A 20,970-nucleotide genomic window follows, 5' to 3' on the forward strand; every position below is an offset into this window, starting at 1 on the left:
TGGACGCTCATAGCAGAATTAGCGGAGAGTCCAACAGTTGTCTCTTGGGAAAGCTAATTGGCCTAGTATCAGAGAGTTCACCTACAAACCTTTCTGATGTTCGGATAGCAGAAAGGACTGTTGCGGCCGCTCGTTATATACCTGCTGTACGAACACCCGCACTGAGGCCAAATATCCCGGCAGAGGCGGCGGTACTGTCAATTGAGCGTGATGAGGTTCGTCGGGCTAAGCCACAGACCACCTAGTCCCATGAGTATAAGAGCTGACATTGGATGTTAAAATATTGGTCGGTGAGCATAAGCAAAACCATGGGATGAATCATATGAAGAGTTGCACAGTGGAGAAATTGAATTGTGGACCAATTGAATTTTGGGGTAGCAGTTTGCAACTCAACAAAGTTCGGAATCTGCTGCTGGCCGCACTCTCCATGCCTTAAGTTTGGAAAATGGGCAAATTGGTCCCGCTGCCGAAAGTAGGCAAGGATACCAACAAAGGTGAATGATGCAAAGACTTTTGAAGGTTTACTTGTCCCCAGCGTCAGAAATCAACACGAGATTCGTCAGCAGCGCATCACTAAAAAATTCTGTACACTATAATCACATACATCACATATCTCGTCTTATCGAAAGCCGTTGATACCGCCAAGCTCCCTACATTGTTTGAGGACATCTAGAGGACTACCCGCTGGCCAAGTTGTAAGTGTTGGATAATCTATTTATTATATATCTGAACGGCAGTCGTATGTGGAATTCTGGTATAAGAAGTCGAGCTCTGCAATTACACGACCTCCCGAACAAAAATAATAAAAACAAGTAAAAAAGCATTAAGTTCGGCCGGGCCGAACTTTTCATACCCTCCACCATAAAATATTCTGAACTAAAATGGAATAATTACTTTTCATTCCTGTCCCCAACTTTAAGTGGGTACGTTAAAATGTCAGATAATGTTTATGTACATTTATGCTTCATTCGGGAGGCCCTTTTTTATGGTGCCTATATCTAACTATGTATGTTGACAATTTTTGGTAGGCTAGAAATTGGGAGGTACTGTTATATAGGGGTTATAATAAAACATGGGCCTATGTTGACAGTTTTTGATGGGAGCCTTTAATGTCAAATAACTCCTAATTCGGTTAAAAAATTTAGCTAGAATCTTCAAAATATCGAAAATCGGTACATAACGTGGGAACTTCAAATGTCATTAACAGCTAGTTCGGAGGTATCTGGGCTATACGAAAATATGAACTTAAATGAACCGTTATATGGGGGCTATAACAAAACGTGGACCTATGTCCACAAGTTTTGTCATATAAGTTTATTGACATTTAAGAACTTTAAATGTCAAATTATAGCTACATCGGTCTGAAAATTTAGCTACAAACGTCAAAACACCGCAAACCGGGGGTACCGTTATATGGGGGCTATACCAAAACGTGGACCTATGTCCACAAGTTTTGTTATATAAGTTTATTGACACTTAAGAACCCTAAGTGTCAAAATATAGCTAAATCGGTCTGAAAATGTAGCTAAAACTGTCAAAATACCGTAAATCGGGGGGTACCGTTATATGGGGGCTATACCGAAACGTGGGCCTATGTCCACAACTTTTGTTATATAAGTTTATTGACATTTAAGAACCCTAAATGTCAAATTATAGCTACATCGGTCTGAAAATGTAGCTAAAAACGTCAAAATACCGCAAATCGGAGGGTACCGTTATATGGGGGCTATACCAAAACGTGGACCTATGTCCACAACTTTTGTTATATAATTTTATTGACACTTAAGAACCCTAAATGTTAAATTATAGCTACATCGGTCTGAAAATGTAGCTAAAAAACGTCAAAATACCGTAAATTGGGGGGTACCGTTATATGGGGGCTATACCAAAACGTGGACCTATGTCCACAACTTTTGTTATATAAGTTTATTGATACTTAAGAACCCTAAATGTCACGTTATAGCTAAATCGGTCTGAAAATGTAGCTAAAAACGTCAAAATACCGCAAATAGGGGGGTACCGTTATATGGGGGCTATACCAAAACGTGGAACTATGTCCACAACTTTTGTTATATAAGTTTATTGATACTTAAGAACCCTAAATGTCACGTTATAGCTAAATCGGTCTGAAAATGTAGCTGAAAACGTCAAAATACCGTAAATCGGGGGGTACCGTTATATGGGGGCTATACCAAAACGTGGACCGATATATCCCATCTTCGAACTTGATCTTCCGACGGCTAAAAAAATGTTATTCCCCAATTTTCAGCGAAATCGGTCAACAATTGCGACCTGTATGTTGCGAACGGACGGACGGACGGACGGACGGACATGCATAAATCGACTCAGAAAGTGATTCTATGAATATCCCTAGAAGGAACTATGGGTCTATCTCGCTTCCTTTTGTATGTTACAAACAAATGCACTAACACATAATACCCCTTACCACATAGTGGTGTAGGGTATAATAACAGCGACACAGTTCACCACATTGACGACAGAAATGAAGCTCCCACTGAAAGTTTAGGTTGAACGGTCAAAAATTCTGACCACAAGCTACTCCAAAGCCATTGGCAATATTTGCTTGGATAATAATTGTTCCACAACCATCCCAGACGAGACAAGTGAGTCTTCTTTTATGTCAATGAGTGAACGCCGATTCTTATTAGCTCAATGATATTGGACCTACTGTTTATCACGGAGTCCGAACGGCGTGTCTTAGACACCAATTGTAGAAAAGTTTTACATGGCTGGAATACTCAGGAAATGTCGCCTACATTACTGAGGGTTATTTTGTCACCGTTGAAAATTTGATGTTGCCTGGCCGGGAATCGAACTCACGACCTTCAGCGTGAAAGGCGGGTGTTCATACCATTGCACCACGGTGGCACCCAATCTACTTGGATGTCTTAGGCAAAACCAACTAAACCACCATTTAGTGGATAGGAACCCCCGGCCAGGCATGTCAGGAAAGATATTCATGATCTAGAGAGGGAGGTCCAATGATACAAAGGAGATCCTCTAGATCAAAAGGCTCATCAGGCATATTTGAGGCATATTCATACTGATGCAGTCGCCGAAACTTTAAGAGCCTACCGTAGGAATATCGTCTTCGTAGATCACCCAGCATCCTTGGCAGCTGAACAACAACAACTGCCTAGACAAGCGACAGTTATTTTGGCGCAACTGAGATCCTGTTGGTGTAGCCTCCTTAATTCTTATTTTGGGAGTTGTGACACCCGTAGTGCTGACCTTAAGTTTATTGGGCGTTATGACTGTTTCAATAAGAATTCAACCAAAGACCAAGTAAAAAAGTATCAGTCAGCTTTGCCGACAGAGGGGTACCCTCAGCCTGTGTGAATTAAAACAACTTTTTCCAAAAAAAAAAAAAAAAAAAAATTAAATATGTAGGGTATCTTTGCGGGGGAGGTACCTAAAAGAATGGACCGATATAGTCCAATTTGGAATTGTGTCTTATTTTGGTAGTAATTCCTCTCTATAGGACCATTATATCAGTAACATGGGCTACTAGGAGTATCTTCGGTAAACATTTTCAAATGATTCTCGCACAGACCCTTAACCGTAGTTAAACAAAAATGGTGATCTTTTGTGTGGATGGTACCCTAAGGAGTGGACCGATATGGTCCACGTTTGAACACAAACTAAGTTTGGACAAAGTATTTCGAGATCCAAAATTTGCGAATTTTCGAATTTTTCGCACTTTTGTGGGGGAGGCACCGGAAGGAGTGGACCTATAAGCACAATCTTCGAATTTCATGTGCGAATTGGTGTGCGAGGTATCCGAAGGAGTTGACATACAGTGGCGGCCATATAATTAAGAACGACATCGTATTAAAAAGTATTTGACTTGCTACGTTCCAAATATTTGATTATTTTTATGGAACAAAATTTGTTAATAAAGTACAGGGTAAGCTCTTTCAAATAAAGCCAAAACATGTTTTAATCCTCCCCCGTTTATACTAAAGAAACCACGATTTATTAAAATAGTCATAAATCGACCTGGCCACATAATTAGGAACGATATAAGTAAAGGTTACTTTAAGGTAATTTTTATACACAATATGTGAATATATCGTTATGTATTTTAGAAATCGGTTACTTTGATTCATTTTTAGTATCAAATGTCCTTCAATGCTACATATTATTGAGTCTAAGTTTGATAATTAGGGCATACCTAACGTTTTCAAAAATTTGCCCATAATTTGACGAATTTATTTTATTTTTGGGATCTAAAGCCACAGTTTTGGCTTCCTCTCATTCCCTCGATGACGCTCTAAACGATACCCTGTGATTGTCGTCCCACAGTCGGCGCTTATTTACCCTTAAATTGGTTTTTACCCCACTTCTTTGAGTCCTTTACGAGGGAATTGTCTGGGAAATAGTTTCGTATGAGCCATTTCCACCTTATAAATCGGTAAAATTGTTGTCTGCAGGTAGTAGACAGGAAATAAAAAAATAATTTCGTTTTGTACAAAAAATTTGCCTAACGGTATACCGAACAAAAATGAAAGGTTTAATATTTTGAAAGCCTTCATTGCACAATGTCTTTGTGGGTGTGGTAGGTATAGTTATGTAAGACTTTTTAATCAATGAAGCTCATATTAATATCAAAATCAGTCAAATTAATAATTTTTATGGATGAAAATACAATTTTTGTATAAACTAATGTCTGATATACATACACAAAATTATTGTGGAATTCGAGCAGTCAAAACATTATGTTAATAAATGTTATATTCGGTGTGGAATTCTTCCAATTTTTGTATAGACGTTATATTATTGTTTCATTTCCTGTCTACTATCTGCAGACAACAATTTTACCGATTTATAAGGTGAAAATGGCTCATACGAAACTATTTCCCAGACAATTCCCTCGTAAAAGACTCAAAGAAGTGGGGTAAAAACCAATTTAAGGGTAAATAAGTGCCGACTGTGGGACGACAATCACAGGGTATCGTTTAGAGCGTCATCGAGGGAATGAGAGGAAGCCAAAACTGTGGCTTTAGATCCCAAAAATAAAATAAATTCGTCAAATTATGGGCAAATTTTTGAAAACGTTAGGTATGCCCTAATTATCAAACTTAGACTCAATAATATGTAGCATTGAAGGACATTTGATACTAAAAATGAATCAAAGTAACCGATTTCTAAAATACATAACGATATATTCACATATTGTGTATGAAAATTACCTTAAAGTAACCTTTACTTATATCGTTCTTAATTATGTGGCCAGGTCGATTTATGACTATTTTAATAAATCGTGGTTTCTTTAGTATAAACGGGGGAGGATTAAAACATGTTTTGGCTTTATTTGAAAGTGATTACCCTGTACTTTATTAACAAATTTTGTTCCATAAAAATAATCAAATATTTGGAACGTAGCAAGTCAAATACTTTTTAATACGATGTCGTTCTTAATTATATGGCCGCCACTGTATATTTAATTTTTAGTCCATATTTCAACATGATCTATGTCTCGTAGAAATATTACCATGTCCAAAGTATGGACCAAATCAGTTACCGCCTTCGAGAGTTATCGTGAGCACTATTTTAGCGAAAGGTGTTGAACTTTTGTGGGGTCATCCCGAAAGGAGTGGACCGATAAGGCCTATTTAGAACTTGATTTAACTTTGGTCAATATATAACGATCGCCAAATATTGCATCGTTCAAAAGTTACTGCGCGCTCCATCCAGCCAGGCAGTCAGATAGACGGACGGATATTGCTAAATCGACTCCAAATTGGCTGAACATAATTGGGGTCTAAAACCATTATTTCGATGAGGCACATTTTTGGTCGTATCAAAGTGTATTGCCCTCTTTAGCATAAATCCTGAGGGTATAAAAATTTATTAAATTTTGTCCAACGGCGATAGCTCACAATTCCGGTCAATGGTCTGCTTTGCACAAAACGATTAAATTTATAGACGATTATAACCTAAAGGCGTTCCATATGCGTAACCGATTTAACGTCTTTCCAAGGGTGATATTTAATTTTAATCCGGCTCCCAACGGAAGAAATCGGATAACGAAGTATGCGACATACTAACAACCTGTTTTTATAAAATTCCAATTTTGATTTTTTTATTAAAAAACACCCCTCGTATCTTTCTAAATTCAGCAACTGCATCATTATTCAACACTTTATATATATTGTGCTCGGCAACTTATTTAGATATTGTTACTCTAGTTGCAAGAAACAGTTTTAATATTTCTTTATTGCTACTCTCGTAGCAACTACTTAGCTTTAAGTAATGCCAAGTAGTTTTGAGCGAAAACTACATTTTGCTTAGGAATGATATATTGTGAGCTGGATTAAAGCTGAAGCTGTCTTGAGAAATTATTACAAAACTTTCCGCGAGGTAATCAAATGTAAAACTTAACAACTTTAAGAATAAGGCGCTCTAGTCCTTCACACAAATTAATTTTGAATTGGGGGAGGGGTTGTAATTCTATTCAACAGGGTAAATGTTGGTAGTTGTGTAGTAGTACTGTATTACTATTTTTCAGGTCAGGAGAGAATTTCCCAATATGTGTACAATATGTGTCATCATCATCAGATTTATATGATTTTTTATAATTTTTATTTTTATGAAATATTTATATATACCGCCTTCATTTTTGTCAACTTTATCCTTCTCTGATATAATTTTGAAAAATACACCGTCTTGTAACCTGCAGAGAAAGACGAGTTTTTTCTGGCTTATGCAATTTTCTTATACTACAAGAATTCTTAAAATATTATAAGACAGACAGACGTTCCTTTGAATTTAAAGGTTTTCAAAGACTCACGTTGAAAGATATAACAACAAAAACACAAACAGAATTACCTACACCTGCACCAACTCACAATTAGGCATTCAAAAAAGTAGCTAATACGTGTATAAAATATTATATGCGTTGCTTACAATATACACCTGAATTTTCTCAAAAACGAAGAAGAAGAAGAAGCCAAGAGAATCAGTGAGAAAGGATTCAATAAGGTATACTACATATATATGTTCATAGTATACACGTTTTTCTTTTTTCATACTTACATTTAACACGTAACGGCAGTTGGTTGCTGACAGTTTCTCCTTCATCATTTATGGCGCTGCATGCATAATTTCCCGCATAGTGTTTTGTGATTTTTTGCAATACCAAACTCTGATTAGAGCGTATTACACGCGCTGATGTATTGTGCTCCAGGTGTACACCCTGAGAAAAGAAAGTAAATTAAAAAGTAATGTTATTTTTTTGTTTGTGTGTAAAATGTTATAAAGGTATTTTAAGTTGACATGATGTGGGGTGGGGGCGCCACATACTCGTATTTTAAGTGCAGTTTTTTGCATCTCTATTAAGTTCCACTTCAAGTAGATGACTTACTTGTTGTTGTTTTTAATGTAATAAACGGTGTTAGTCATATATTGAGGGAATTTATGTTAGTCGGTTATAACAACAAGCTAACAAAATTACGATAAATAATATTTTAAAATGAAGTGCAACGGGTTCGGAATAAAAATAATACACCCCCTGCCCTTGGCAAGGGGTGACGTAAGAAATATAAGATATCAAGCAACTGTTCAGAAAGGATTTTACATGACAAAATCCAGAATTGCACACTTACCTCACCTGCAGAACTGACCTTAACATCCATTAAAAATAGTGGTCTAACATGTGCCGCGGGCTTAGCCATAAAAACAATAACAAGTAAAAAAGTGTTAAGTGCCGCTGGGACGAACATTTTATACCCTCCACCATAAAATATTCTGAAGTAAAACGGAATAATTATTTTCTTTCCTGCCCACAATTTTAGGAGGAGATATTCTGTGACCACTTATACCTAAGTAAGGTAAAAAAATCATAAACTATGTATTCAATCGGTCGGGAACCTTATATGGGGCTAAGTCAAAGTGTGAAACAATGTTTCTGGTGGAGAAGTTTTGTGACCACTGTGAAACTCAAATGTCAAATTGCAGATACTTGGGTCAAAAGTTGTAACTAAAATCCAAAAAACCGGACCTATGCTAACAGTTTTTGGTGGAGATGTTGTGTGACCACTGGGAACCTCAAATGTCGACTTACAAATAGTTCGGTCGAAATTTGTAGCTAAAACCTTCAAAATACCGAAAATCGGGAGGTACCGTTATATGGGTTATATACCAAAACATGGACCTATATTGACAGTTTTAGGTGGAGATGTGTTGTGATTACTAGGAACCTCAACTGTCAAATATCGGTCAAAAATTGTAGCTAAAATCTTCAAAATACCAAAAATCGGGAGGTACCGTTATATGGGGTCTATACCAAAACATGGACCTATGTTGACGGTTTTTAGTGGAGATATTTTGTGATTACTAGGAACCTCAACTGTCAAATTACAGGTAGTTCGGTCAAAAATTTTAGCTAAAATCCTCAAACTACCGAAAATCGGGAGGTACCGTTATATGAGGGCTATACAGCGTTGCCGACAGTTTTTGATCGAAAATCGTCAACAAAATTTGGAAAATCGTCAAAAATCGTCAACATGGTCCAAAACTAGGTTTGGTTACCGTTTAATACGATGTTTTCGCTGATAGTTTTTTCAATGAGACTGTCAACATAATATATATAAACCACAGCAATAAAGCTACCCCAATCTCACTTAAATACCGCGTAAATACAGCTTTCACAAGATGATACTTTTTACTATGGTTATCGAGCTTAGCTCAAGTATCGTTTGCCTGACAGCGTGGCCGTCGATACTATGGTGGAGGGTATAAAAAGAATTGGGTTGGGCGTCAGGTTAATAAGTCACCCCTTTAACAACACCTTATTATGAAACAAGCGAGCAAAGGCTATAGTCGAAACGGGACCGACAATGTGATACCCTACACCACTAACCCCGAGCATAAGCTTTTCATTCGTAAACATTTCTTTTAGGGAGGTACTAAAGTTTTCACCTATCTGGCTTTTATACCGAATGACTTAAGGCGAACTGAAACAAAACAAGTATGAACGGCATTAAGTTCGGCCGGGCCGAACTTTTTATATCCTCCACCACGAACTGTATTAAAGTGTAGGAATGTTTATGAAAGTATTAAACGCTTGCTCTTATAACAAATACATAGATCCCAAGTGATAATACATACTCCCTTCAAAACAGCTCATATGGGGCGTCATCGTTCATCTTTCCAAAAACCTGGACCAATATTTACAATTTTCCGAATTGAACGAAGTACATACAATTGGGCAATACCGGCAAGACCAAACCCTGGATATTCTGAAGGGCTGTATAAAACGTTCACATGTACCGATGTAACTCCAGCGAAGACTAAATACCAAATTCCAGTCATTCCGGTTGAATAATGTGGCTAAAACTTTTAAAATACCGAAAATTGGGAGGGACAATACCGGAATTTTCCAGGTGGAAAGTTTTATACCACCAACGGAGACTAAATATTAAATTTCAGTCGTTCGATGGGATATTGATGGCACAACCTTCAAAATACCTAAAATCGGGAAATGCGCTTATACTGATAATTTGTTTTTCAATACCAAATTTCAGTCATATCGGTGGTATATTGAGGTCACAACTTTCACAATATCGAAAACCGATAGGTACTGTTCTATGGGGGCTATGTCAGGGTACAACTTTCAACGTACAACTTCCACCGCAGCCTAAATTACCAAACTTCAGCCATTTCGTTGGGATATTGAGGCAAGAACCTTCACAATTCCGAAAGTCAGGAGGGACCGTTCTCAAGGTGATATATGAAGGCGTAGATCTATACCAAAAAATTTAATTAGAAAGTTTTATACCCCCAACGAAGACTAACTACCAAATGTCTGTGATTTCGGTAGGATATTGAGGACACAACCGTCAACATACCGAAAATATGGAGGTACCATTCTATGGGGACTATCCGAAGACGTGGACCTTTACCGACAAATTTCAGGTTGAAAGTTGTGCACCCCAGCTAGCACTAAATACCAAATTTCAGCCATTTCCTCGGTATATTGAGGACACAACGTTTCTAATAATATGAAGGCGTTGACCTATACCGACAAATTTCAGGTGGAAAGTTGTATACCTTCAACTAAGAAAGTTTTATACCTTCAACGAAGAGTAAGTAACAAATTTCAGCCATTACGGTGGGATATTGAGGCCACAGCCTTATAAAATACAGAAAATCTGGAGATACTGTTCTATGACATGACTATATCGATATAGAATTGCACGCTGATCAAGAATATATATAGTTTGTGGGACCTAGAATTATTATTTCGAGTAGTTACAACCGTAATGACAAACTTAATATACCCCCAAAGTATGGCGGAGGGTATAACAAATTTGAAAATTAAGGGGTGACTCCCACTTGTAAATTTCAGAAAATCGAAAATTTTTTCATTAAATTATTTTACAGTAGACTTAGCATAGAATATGCGGTATAATTTTCAAGTCGATCGGTACAATATTGCCTCAGATATGAGCTTTGGGAGGAAAAATTTATTGTGCTTTGTATGCAAAATAGAAACAAACAAGTAAAAAAGTATCAGTCGGCTTTGCCGACAGATATATACCCTCAGCCTATGTGAATTAAAACTTTCATCTAAGGACATATCGACACAATTGTTGAACTTTTGTGGGGGATTTAACATAACGAGAAGATCTATATCGGCCATTTTAGAAGTTAAACTAAATTTGGACAAAGTATTAGGAGATACAACGTTTGGATAAATTTGGTTGCCCCGTTCAAGGGATATCGCGCATACCATTTTAGTGACATTTTTTAAATATTGGAGGAAAGTACAGGAAGTTTTTTACCAATCTTCGAACTGAAACTAAGTTTGGACATCTCTTGGGCTTTTTTCTCAAGAAGTATGGACTTGCCCATGAAAAAGCATTTACCGTCGTAATTGAGGTAGGTAATGTAAGTTGCTTCAACAGAAATCAAAGTGATTCGAGAGCAGGTCTTAAAGTGAATTTATCCAAAATTTGGTGTGAGAGGTACCCGAAAGAGTGGACAAATATAGCCGATATTCAAATCTGATATACATATGGCAGATGTATTAGGGTGTGTAAAGTGTGGACCAAATTGATCACTCCCATTTTTGAACTATTGTGAGGGAGGTACCTGAAGGTGTAGACCGATATGGCTTATCTTCGAACTTATACTAAGTATGGACAAAATATTAAGAAAGCCAAATTTTGAACCGAGTCTGCAGATCCGGTCAAGAGTTATCTTGAGCGCTCCAACCACCAACCACTTTTTAGGCTATTTGCTCAGGAAGTATGGACTTGCCCCAGATGAAACTTGTACCGTCGAATGGGGGGCGGTGAATACAAGTTGTTACAACAAAAATCTAAGTGATTCGAGAGCAGTTCCTAAACTGAACTTTTCCGGACTTTTGTGTGGAAGATACCCGAAGAAGTGGACTGATTGAGTCAATATTGGAACCTCATCTAAGTCTGGTAAAAATGTCACGATGTGCAAAGTATGGGCTAAATCGCTTACTCCCTTCAAGAGTTACCATGCACACAAATTTTCTGAACACTTTCGAACTTTTGTGGGGAGGTACCGGAAGGAGTGGACCGATATGACCCATCTTCGCACTTAAACAAAGTTTGGACAAATTATTACGAAGGCCGTTCGAGAGATATCGTGCGCTCCAGCCAGACAGACGGACGAACATGGCTAAATCGACTCTAAATTGTCTGAAATGGATTTCGTCCAGACATACTTGGGGTCTAAAACCATTATTTCGATGAGGCACATTTTCACCGTATGAAAGTGTATATACCCTCGTTAGCATAAATGCTGAGGATATAAAAACGTGTTTCTCTTGAAATGACATTTTGAAATCGGTGCCGACTATAGTTCCAAAAGTAATGCACCGATTGTCATGAAATTTTGTGGAGTTATCAGGGACCTCGCAATCCAGCACTTCATCCACCGATTTTGTTTTAAAAAAATTCCCGTTTTATGACCAGAGAACGTAATTTTTTAAGCCAAAATTTGAAATATTAATTTTTGATTTTTTTAAAAGCTATCGATGAAGGACTTGATCTTTTTGTTCTAAATAAGCCCGTAAAAATATAGGCACACAAATATATAAAATATAATTAGATTTCGATTTACAGTTAGCATCGCAAAACGCTTCTACGAAAAGGGTTTCGTAAACGGTCATTTGCCACAAAACCAAATAATGTTTTTTCCCGAATTAGTAAAATTTAGTTGATGGGCATCCGATTTTGGATACAGCGAATCAATATCTCTCAACATATATGGATATTTCGATGATTCACTAAGGGGCCAAAGTTTGTCGTCAATTGCATTGCACAATGTAAACCACCTTGAAGTGGGTAAAAGTCGCTCACGATTTTGATGAGCATCCGATTTCAGTAGCACCCATCAAAAAACGTCAATATGAAAACATAAGCATCAAATTTTCAAATTTGGACTCCAATTGCTAGGATGCCTTTAAACCTGATAGTAGTCTAGGAGGGATATATTTTAAACGCCCAGAAAATAATATTTATAGACGATCAAAAGGACCAAAAGGTATTCTTTCCGTCGACTTTACAGACTAGTTGGGGGAGTCTTAACAAATAACTAGCAGGGATTCCAACCAGATGAATATTTCCTAAAATATTTCCTAAAAAGTAAATATTTCCTAAAATTTTCCCTTAAAATATTTTTCTGTCCATTTTCACCGCAGTTTGTCCTTGAGCTTGACAACAAAATAATTTTTTTCTTGGTTACTTCCCTGAAATCCTCTAATTGCTGATTAATGGTTTGTGGTACGGTGGGGTTTCCTTTCCTGTTGTTGGTTTTCTTTGCAATCTTTTTTCTTCTTTTTTCGTTCCTTCACAAGTCATAACTCTTAAAGTTAAAAGGCCCCATGTGGTTTATCGCAAAAGAATGTACAACGGAACAGAAATAAATTTTGTATTATATGGAATATTATTATTCTTAGAAAATTGTTGTAGCTTTACAGAACAAAAAATAAATAACTGGACTTAAATGTAAAGGTCTTCTCGTTTTGGTTTGGCCATTTGTTGCCAAGGAAAAAAGGAAAGAAAAATAAATTAAGGTTAAGGATTTGTAGTTTATTAAAGACGAATTGGTAGCACACTTTAATGGGTTAAGTGGAATAATAAAGATGATGAACAGATGTGTGGATTATATATGTAGGTTGGTTGCAACTTGTCACAATTTACAACTCAAATGTATGCCAACATGCTGCAGCATGTCATTAGGTACAATGATTTTATGCTAGTAATACTATGAGGAAAACTTTTCCAAGTTAATGATTGCTTAACAAAAATGAATCATCGTAGATGGCGCCCAACGTGGGACCTTTTCAAATACTGGCCAAAATATTAAAGAAAATCCTTTCAAATTTCAGTATCTCAATTTGCTTAACAATTTAAAAAATAAAACAAAAAACTTAAATATCCTTTCAAATATTTTCCACGGAAAATACTCTTCATCAAGCAGCCCAAGTGGAAATGTGTATTTAATGAATAAAACGTTTTGGCAATGGTGTATTCTTTTTTTCGCTCTCTTTGAGTTTGTTTTATTTTTCGAGCAATTTTTATAATTGAATTTAGAGAAGGGAAATGTTTTGCGCAGGGGAAGTCCCACCACCATGAAAAGTGAAAACACGCAGCAGCAGGAGTAATTTCAAAATGCTATCAAATACTTACATTATGGAGCCATAAAAGTTTACGCCATTGAGGATTCGATTGGACGTGACACTCGAAATAGACATCGTCACCTTCTTTAATATCATCCGGTGAAAGTGTTGAGCCCAAACGCAAGGTAACTAAAGGTGGATCTGAAAAAGAAAAACACAGAACAAATAGAAACATTTTAATATTCCACAAGCATCCAAAATGTACTTTAGAAGAAATCGTAAACCACTTTCCCACTCTGTCACCACTTAGCAAAGAATCAATAGCCAAAATACCAGCTAAAAATACCAACAGTAACAACAAACTCATCACCATCATCATCATTTCATACACCACCATCATCGTTATGATTGTTATCTTTAACCGGAATCAGCATTGCCTCAACGCCTCCACTATTATCAAAACATTGTCAACGCAACCATCAGTGTCAGTTCTTTTGTTGTTGTTCGTCGTTTGGCGAAGTTTGTCAAGCATTTGCTCAAAACTTTTTCGCACACAAAAGACAACAAAGGCAAAACTGTAAACTTTTACTTAACCAACTTCCGTTTCTAACTAATCTTTGGTTGCTTGTTTGTTTATAAGTCTTCTTCTACTTGCAACTGCTTTTGGCTAACAGAGTTTTTCTTAGTTTTGAGGAGGGGACCACTTCCTTTTCCTCCTCGATGTTTTATATTGCCGCACCAGAAATTGCAATAATTGTGCTATGACACAAAAAAGACGGATGCTGTAAAAACTTTGCATGGTTATGTGAAGGATGTGGGTTGGTATTTATCAAAGGGAATGTGAAGATATGGGACATTCCATAAAAACTTAGGAGGATAAAAGACAGAACAAGAACAAGCATGAAACGCTTTACCTTCGAACTTACAAGGAGTCTTAATACATGCGATGAAGAGATGCTTTACAGAAGAACTTTAGGAGTGTTTTAAAGACGAGCTGAAGGGAGTATTTATAGACGAGCTGTAGGGAGTCTTTATAGACGAGCTGATGGTCGTCATTTATAGACGTGCTATAGGGAGTCTTATAGACCACCTGAAGGGAATCTTTATAAACCAGAAGAAAGTCGAGCTAAAAGCCGTCTTTATAAATGAGCTGGTGGTCGTCATTTATAGACGAGCAGCTGATGGTTGCGTTTATAGACGAGCAGCTAAAGGACATCTTTTATAGACAAGCGGAAGACGACCATCAGGTCGTCTATATAAAGACGAACTTCAGCTCGTCTATATAAAGACGACCTTCAGCTCGTCTATATAAAGACGACCTTCAGCTCGTCTATATAAAGACGACCTTCAGCTCGTCTATATAAAGACGACCTTCAGCTCGTCTATATAAAGACGAACTTCAGCTCGTCTATATAAAGACGAACTTCAGCTCGTCTATATAAAGACGAACTTCAGCTCGTCTATATAAAGACGAACTTCAGCTCGTCTATATAAAGACGAACTTCAGCTCGTCTATATAAAGACGAACTTCAGCTCGTCTATATAAAGACGAACTTCAGCTCGTCTATATAAAGACGAACTTCAGCTCGTCTATATAAAGACGAACTTCAGCTCGTCTATATAAAGACGAACTTCAGCTCGTCTATATAAAGACGAACTTCAGCTCGTCTATATAAAGACGAACTTCAGCTCGTCTATATAAAGACGAACTTCAGCTCTTCTATATAAAGACGACCTTCAGCTCGACTATATAAAAACGACCTTCAGAATGGAGACTTTCTAGTGGCTGAAGTAAGTTTGACCTTTTCTGTATAACATTTTTAGCAGCTGAATTAATTAAAAACGCTTCTAGCTATGATGTTTGATCATTTAAATACATTTTTACGGATCAACTTAATTTCTTCGCCCGCTGAATAGTACTTCAAATAGCTGAATTAGACGAAATATTAAAATGTTCCTATTTTTCCAGCTGAATCAATTGAAAACTCCTTTTATAACAAAGTTTTATCGATTTTACGCAATTTTAGTGGCTGAATTAAATTCTAACTTTGCTGAATAACATTTATAGCAGCTGAATTATGATGTTTGATAATTTAAATAGATTTTTTACGGATTAATTTGATTTTTTCCCTTGCTGAATAGTACTTCAAATAGCTGAATTAACTGAAATATTAAAAATTTCCCACTTCTACTAGCTAAGTTAATTGAAACCGCCTTTAATAACAAAGTTTTGGAATTTGTACGCAATTTTTAGTGGCTGAATAAAATTATAACTTTGCTGAATAATATTTTTAGAAGCCGAATTAGTTTAAAATTCTTCTACCTGTGATTTTTGATCAACTTTATACAATTTTTTTTGTTCCTCTGCTAAATAGTACTAAGTAGTATGTGAATTGATAACCCCTTTCATAACAATATTTTGAAATTTTTTGGTGTCTGAATTAAATTTGACCTTTGCTGAATTGCACTTTGAGTAGAGGAATAAATTTAAATAATTTTTTGAACCTTTAAATGTGATTTTAAGAAGAATGCTTCATATTTTGCTTTGCTGAATAGTATTTCAAGTAACTTAATTCAATGAAATATTAAAAATTTCCATTTTTGCTAGCTGAATTAATTGAAAACCCCTTTCATAATAATGTTTTGGTGTTTTTACTCAACTTTTTAGTGGCTGAATTAAATTTAAGCTTTGCTGAATAACATATTTAGCAGCTGAATTAATTCAAAATGCTTCTAGCTATGATTTTTGATTAAGTACTTTTTTACTGATCAACTACAATTTTTTTTAATTAATTTCTCGTTGGAATCGAGCTTAATGACCAGTGATGCAAGTGAAAAAGGAAAGCCGAAGATTCGAACCCACACAACCACCACTATGTGACATGCATGTTTCGCCTTTGGCAGAGGCTCTTCAGACATATCGGCTGTGGAGCGGCTTCTCTGTCATCGAACAGTTCTTCTTTCAATTGCAATTTTTTCGTTGCTGAATAGTATTTCTATTAGCTGAATTGGATAAAATTTTAAAACATTCCTATTTTGACCATCTGCATGATTCGGGAAAGTCTCTCACAAAAAAGTTTTGTAATTTTTACGCAAATTTGAGTGGCTGAATAAATTTTTATCTTTGCTGAATAGTATTTTGCTGTTGCTAAATTAATTGAAATGCCCTGTGTTATAATTTTTGATGTTTTAAATTTGATTTTGATCGGTCAACTTAATTTTTTCCTTTGCTGAATAGTACTTCTAATAGCTGAATTAGAGTATATATAAAAATTGCATATTTTTACTAGCTGAATTAAATGAAAACCTCGAATCTACGCAATTTTAACTTTGCTGAATAACATTTTCAGCAGCAGAATCAATTTAAAATGCTTCTACCTATGATATTTTATCATTTAAATTCATTTATTACGGATTAATTTAAGTTTGTTCTTGTGCTGAATAGCATTTCTTGTAGCTGAATTAGATGAAATTTTAATAATTTCCTATTTTTACTTGCTGAATTAAACGAAAGAGCAATTTGTAACAAAGTTTTGTAATTTTTACACATTTTTAGTGGCTTAATTGAATGTTACCAATGCTGAATAGTATATTGCAGTATCTGAATTAATCAAAAATTCTATTTTCTATGATTTTTGATTATTAAAATTCTATTCGGAAAGGTCAATTTATTTTTTTCCTTTGCTGAATAGTAATTCAAGGAGCTGAAATAGATGAAATATAAAAGTGTCCTATATTTACTGGCTGAATTAAACGAGAAAGCATTTTGTAACAATGTTTTGGTATTTTTTTGTTTGTATTTTTAATATCTGAATTAAGTTTTGCCAAATCGCTTGACCCATTCGAGAACCACAATTTTTAATCGCTTTCAAATATTCAACTATTACCCAAAAACGATTTCTAATTACTTTGATGTTTTTCTTTCTAATATTTCACTCTCCCACCCCGCTAAATAAAAGAAACTTTTGCAAAGGCGTTCAAAATGGGAGGAAGTGTAAATTTGTCCCAGAACAGGAACAACAACAAACACCAAGAAGAAATGGAACACCAAAGTTTTCAAACACGCATAAGTATGCCGAACAAACACCGCTACCAATCATCTAAAAGAATGTTAGTGACAGTTTAAATGGTGTTGGTACTAAGGCAAAAGGGACGAACGAAGAAAAAAGAACACAGCAAAGTACATTTTAGGATTGAAGCGTTGAAGCGGGTGTTGTTACGCCGATTCCTCATTAAAATTCACTTAAATAAACGCACACAAATGTTAGACGCTCATTATTTTTTCATTTATTCATTTGTGAGCAAAAGAGGAGTTTTTTTTTTAATTTTTTTGTCTAACATTTCTTTATTTAGCGCTATGTTATGTCACGACTACAAACTGTGAAGTTACGTGCGTGTTTTTTGACTTAAGGGTTAGTTAATTGCAGGATGTCTTTTTTATTCACTTAGTTACAGATAATTTATATTTGAAGCTGTTTAATCGTATGGAGTTTGAAAAACCATTGAAAATATTAGCGATAAAGCACGAAGGCCGCTGTGCAAATTGTGACTATCATCGTATACCTAGTTCCATACCAGGGGCTCAATTATGTTTCTATGAAAATGTGAAATGAAAAATGTTATAAATGGAAAAACTGTCAAATGAAGAATATTATAAAAAAATATTTATCTTTTCAAATTTTCACAGAACAAGAATCCAGCCCCAGTTCCAGTAGTTCCAGTTATCACTTCCCAAGTTCATCCAAAAAAATCGTGTCGAACATAAAAAGCGGCCTTATAAGACACCAATAAATAAAACTTTTATTTTTTTTTGTCGAAGTTTTTAACACCCTACCTTGAGGGAATACTAGCCTCCGAAAAACAGAAGTTATTCAAATAACTCCAACAGGCGTTGTTAAATTATACCACCAAATGTTTGTTTTTTTTATCTCAAATTTCCCCAAAACAATCTTTCAACTCTATAAATAATTCCATTAACATAATTCAAAACATTTATTTATGATTTGCAAAGCCATGGTGGAGGCTCTTTGAAGTCCAAAACAACAAATGATTAGAGTTGGGGAAAAAAACGCTCCAAGCTACCATAACACAGCTAAGGCAATTGAACAATGTTGTTAGCTAATTAGCATAGATTTCAAACAATCAATATGTATGGCTTGAATGGAAAATGAAAGAAAAGAAAAGTTTTCTGTATTCTCATTACGAAATCACTGCTAATTGCTTTGAAAACTTCAAAACAAATCCGACATTAAAACGCGCCGAACAAATATTAACCCCTTGATAAAAGCAATATTATTTGGGGTGAGGAGGAGAAAGGAGTTGCGAAGGAGGGAATTAATTCTGACCACAACAAAAAACAAGTTAAAATAGAATCAGTTGGCAGTGCCGATAACGAACTAACCTGAGCCTGTGGATGTACAAAAAACAATTACGAGAATAAAAAACGAATAGAATTTGCGCATTTTTCCAACAAAGTTTTGGATATTTCAAATAAACATTGTTTGTGTGAGAGGTGTATGAAGGCGAGGCTTCAAAGATTAGGATAATTCATGGCCCATATATCAGGGGGTATCAGGTCCACAAGCAACAACAGCATTCTTGCGCAATATTTTAAAATCAAAAAATACGATGTAAGCAAGTGACAACAACATGCATTACTAAGGCATTCCCATCGTTAGGCACTGAGGTACTATACATTGCTTGGTGGTACAATGCGACTATTTAAATATCGCGATGATCCATAAGCAACAACAGCACACATGTGCAGTAGAATCAAGTGAATAAATTCGTTGTAAACAAGTAGCAACAGCATGCATTACCAACCTATTACATTCCCACGATAATTGAATCTTCGCTGAGGAACGAAACGGATTCCAACCGGCATCAACCGGATTTTTTTTCCACTGGTGAGCAAAATATGCCGACAACTTTGTCCACCATTATTACAGAGCAGGTCCAGATGATCTGCATTCCTGAGTCTCCGAGCCGGAGATGCAAGTAACTTACGCAAGATTTGCAACCCATCTCCTTCACATCCAGTGAAGTTGAGAGAAATATTTCCAAGTCCAAACCATCCATGGCAATGTTAAAGAAGTTGCACGGTGCTCTTAAAGCAAATTTAAATGGAAGGTGCTTACACCTGGGAAGTTTTTGCGGATTTTGATACTACAATCTTCATAGTTGAGAAAAATCAAAAATCAAAAAAATCGCCGGAGCGCTTTTTAAATAAATCGCGATTCAAGTTGACATTTTTGGTTGTTTTTTTTCACATGTTTTTTCGAAATGGGACTACAGAAAATGTTGTAGCAATGAAAATTCTCTACAAGACTGACCTGCATAATATTTTCGTAGGTTTTACCGTTTTTGACGATATTACTGCCATACAAGAAGTACAGTGGACAAAAGAGAAAGCCACACCACCAATACCAATATCCAAAGGTGGCGTATTTGGCTGTGAATTTGTTATTAGCCGGAGGCTTAAAGATCTCGTATCCAGATTCACCCCGGTGGATGAAAGGCTAGTGACAGTTCGGATAAAAGCTAAATTCTTCAACATCAGTCTTTTTTGTGCCCATGCTCCAACCGAAGAAAAGGACGAGCAAACAAAAGATATTTTTTACGTTCGACTGGAGAAAACATATGATCGATGCCCTGTTCATGGCATTAAAATCATCATAGGCGATTTTAATTCAAAGATTGAAAAAGAGACTGTCGGTAAAAAGTGAAACATCAAACTGATGGCTTTGTATATTCTCCTGTAGGTACGAGCATGGGAACCTGGTAACAGATACACGAACCGTACTTAACATATGGAAGGAGCATTTTTCTAACCTATTGGTAACAAACGACAGCGATGAGAACGAGGTCTCCGCATCAATTCCAGATGACGGAATCGAATGTATACCACCCAGTCAGAGTGAGGTTATGAAGGCAATTAATCGATTAAAAAATAACAAAGCAGCAGGAGCTGACGTGCTACCAGCAGGGCTCTTCAAGACCGGTGGCGAAGAGCTGATGAAGTGTATGCATCAGCTCGTTATCAAGATATGGCAGGAATAACGCATGCCCGACGACTGGAATTTGAGCATCCTATGCCCCGTACATAAGAAGGGAGATAAAACAGTGTGTGCCAATTATGGAGGCATAAGTCTGCTCCCCATTGCTTGATAAGTCCACCATTGACCAGATCTACACTTTACGGCAGATTCTGGAGAAGACTCAAGAAAAGCAAATCTACACCTATCATCTTTTTGTCGATTACAAGGCCACTTTTGACAGCCCTCTGCGTACAAAGGTGTTTGAAGCCATGTCGGGGTTTGGTATAATCGCAAAGCTAATACGACTCT

General features: G+C 36.3%; 1 protein-coding gene across 1 annotated transcript in view; it reads right to left on the reverse strand.

The window, feature by feature from the left end:
- side-II (sidestep II transmembrane protein) overlaps positions 1-20,970 on the reverse strand; it is a 482,796-nt gene that overhangs the window by 125,922 nt on the left and 335,904 nt on the right. Inside the window, exons 10-11 of the mRNA XM_073967649.1 lie at positions 13,695-13,825; positions 7,060-7,219 (exon numbers count right to left, since the gene is read on the reverse strand). Coding sequence (XP_073823750.1) covers positions 7,060-7,219; positions 13,695-13,825 — 291 coding nt within the window. The remainder of the gene's footprint in view (positions 1-7,059; positions 7,220-13,694; positions 13,826-20,970) is intronic.

The sequence above is a fragment of the Musca autumnalis genome, unplaced genomic scaffold (assembly GCF_047663935.1).
Source record: "Musca autumnalis isolate F117 unplaced genomic scaffold, ASM4766393v1 scaffold_2, whole genome shotgun sequence".
NCBI classification, from domain to species: domain Eukaryota; kingdom Metazoa; phylum Arthropoda; class Insecta; order Diptera; family Muscidae; genus Musca; species Musca autumnalis.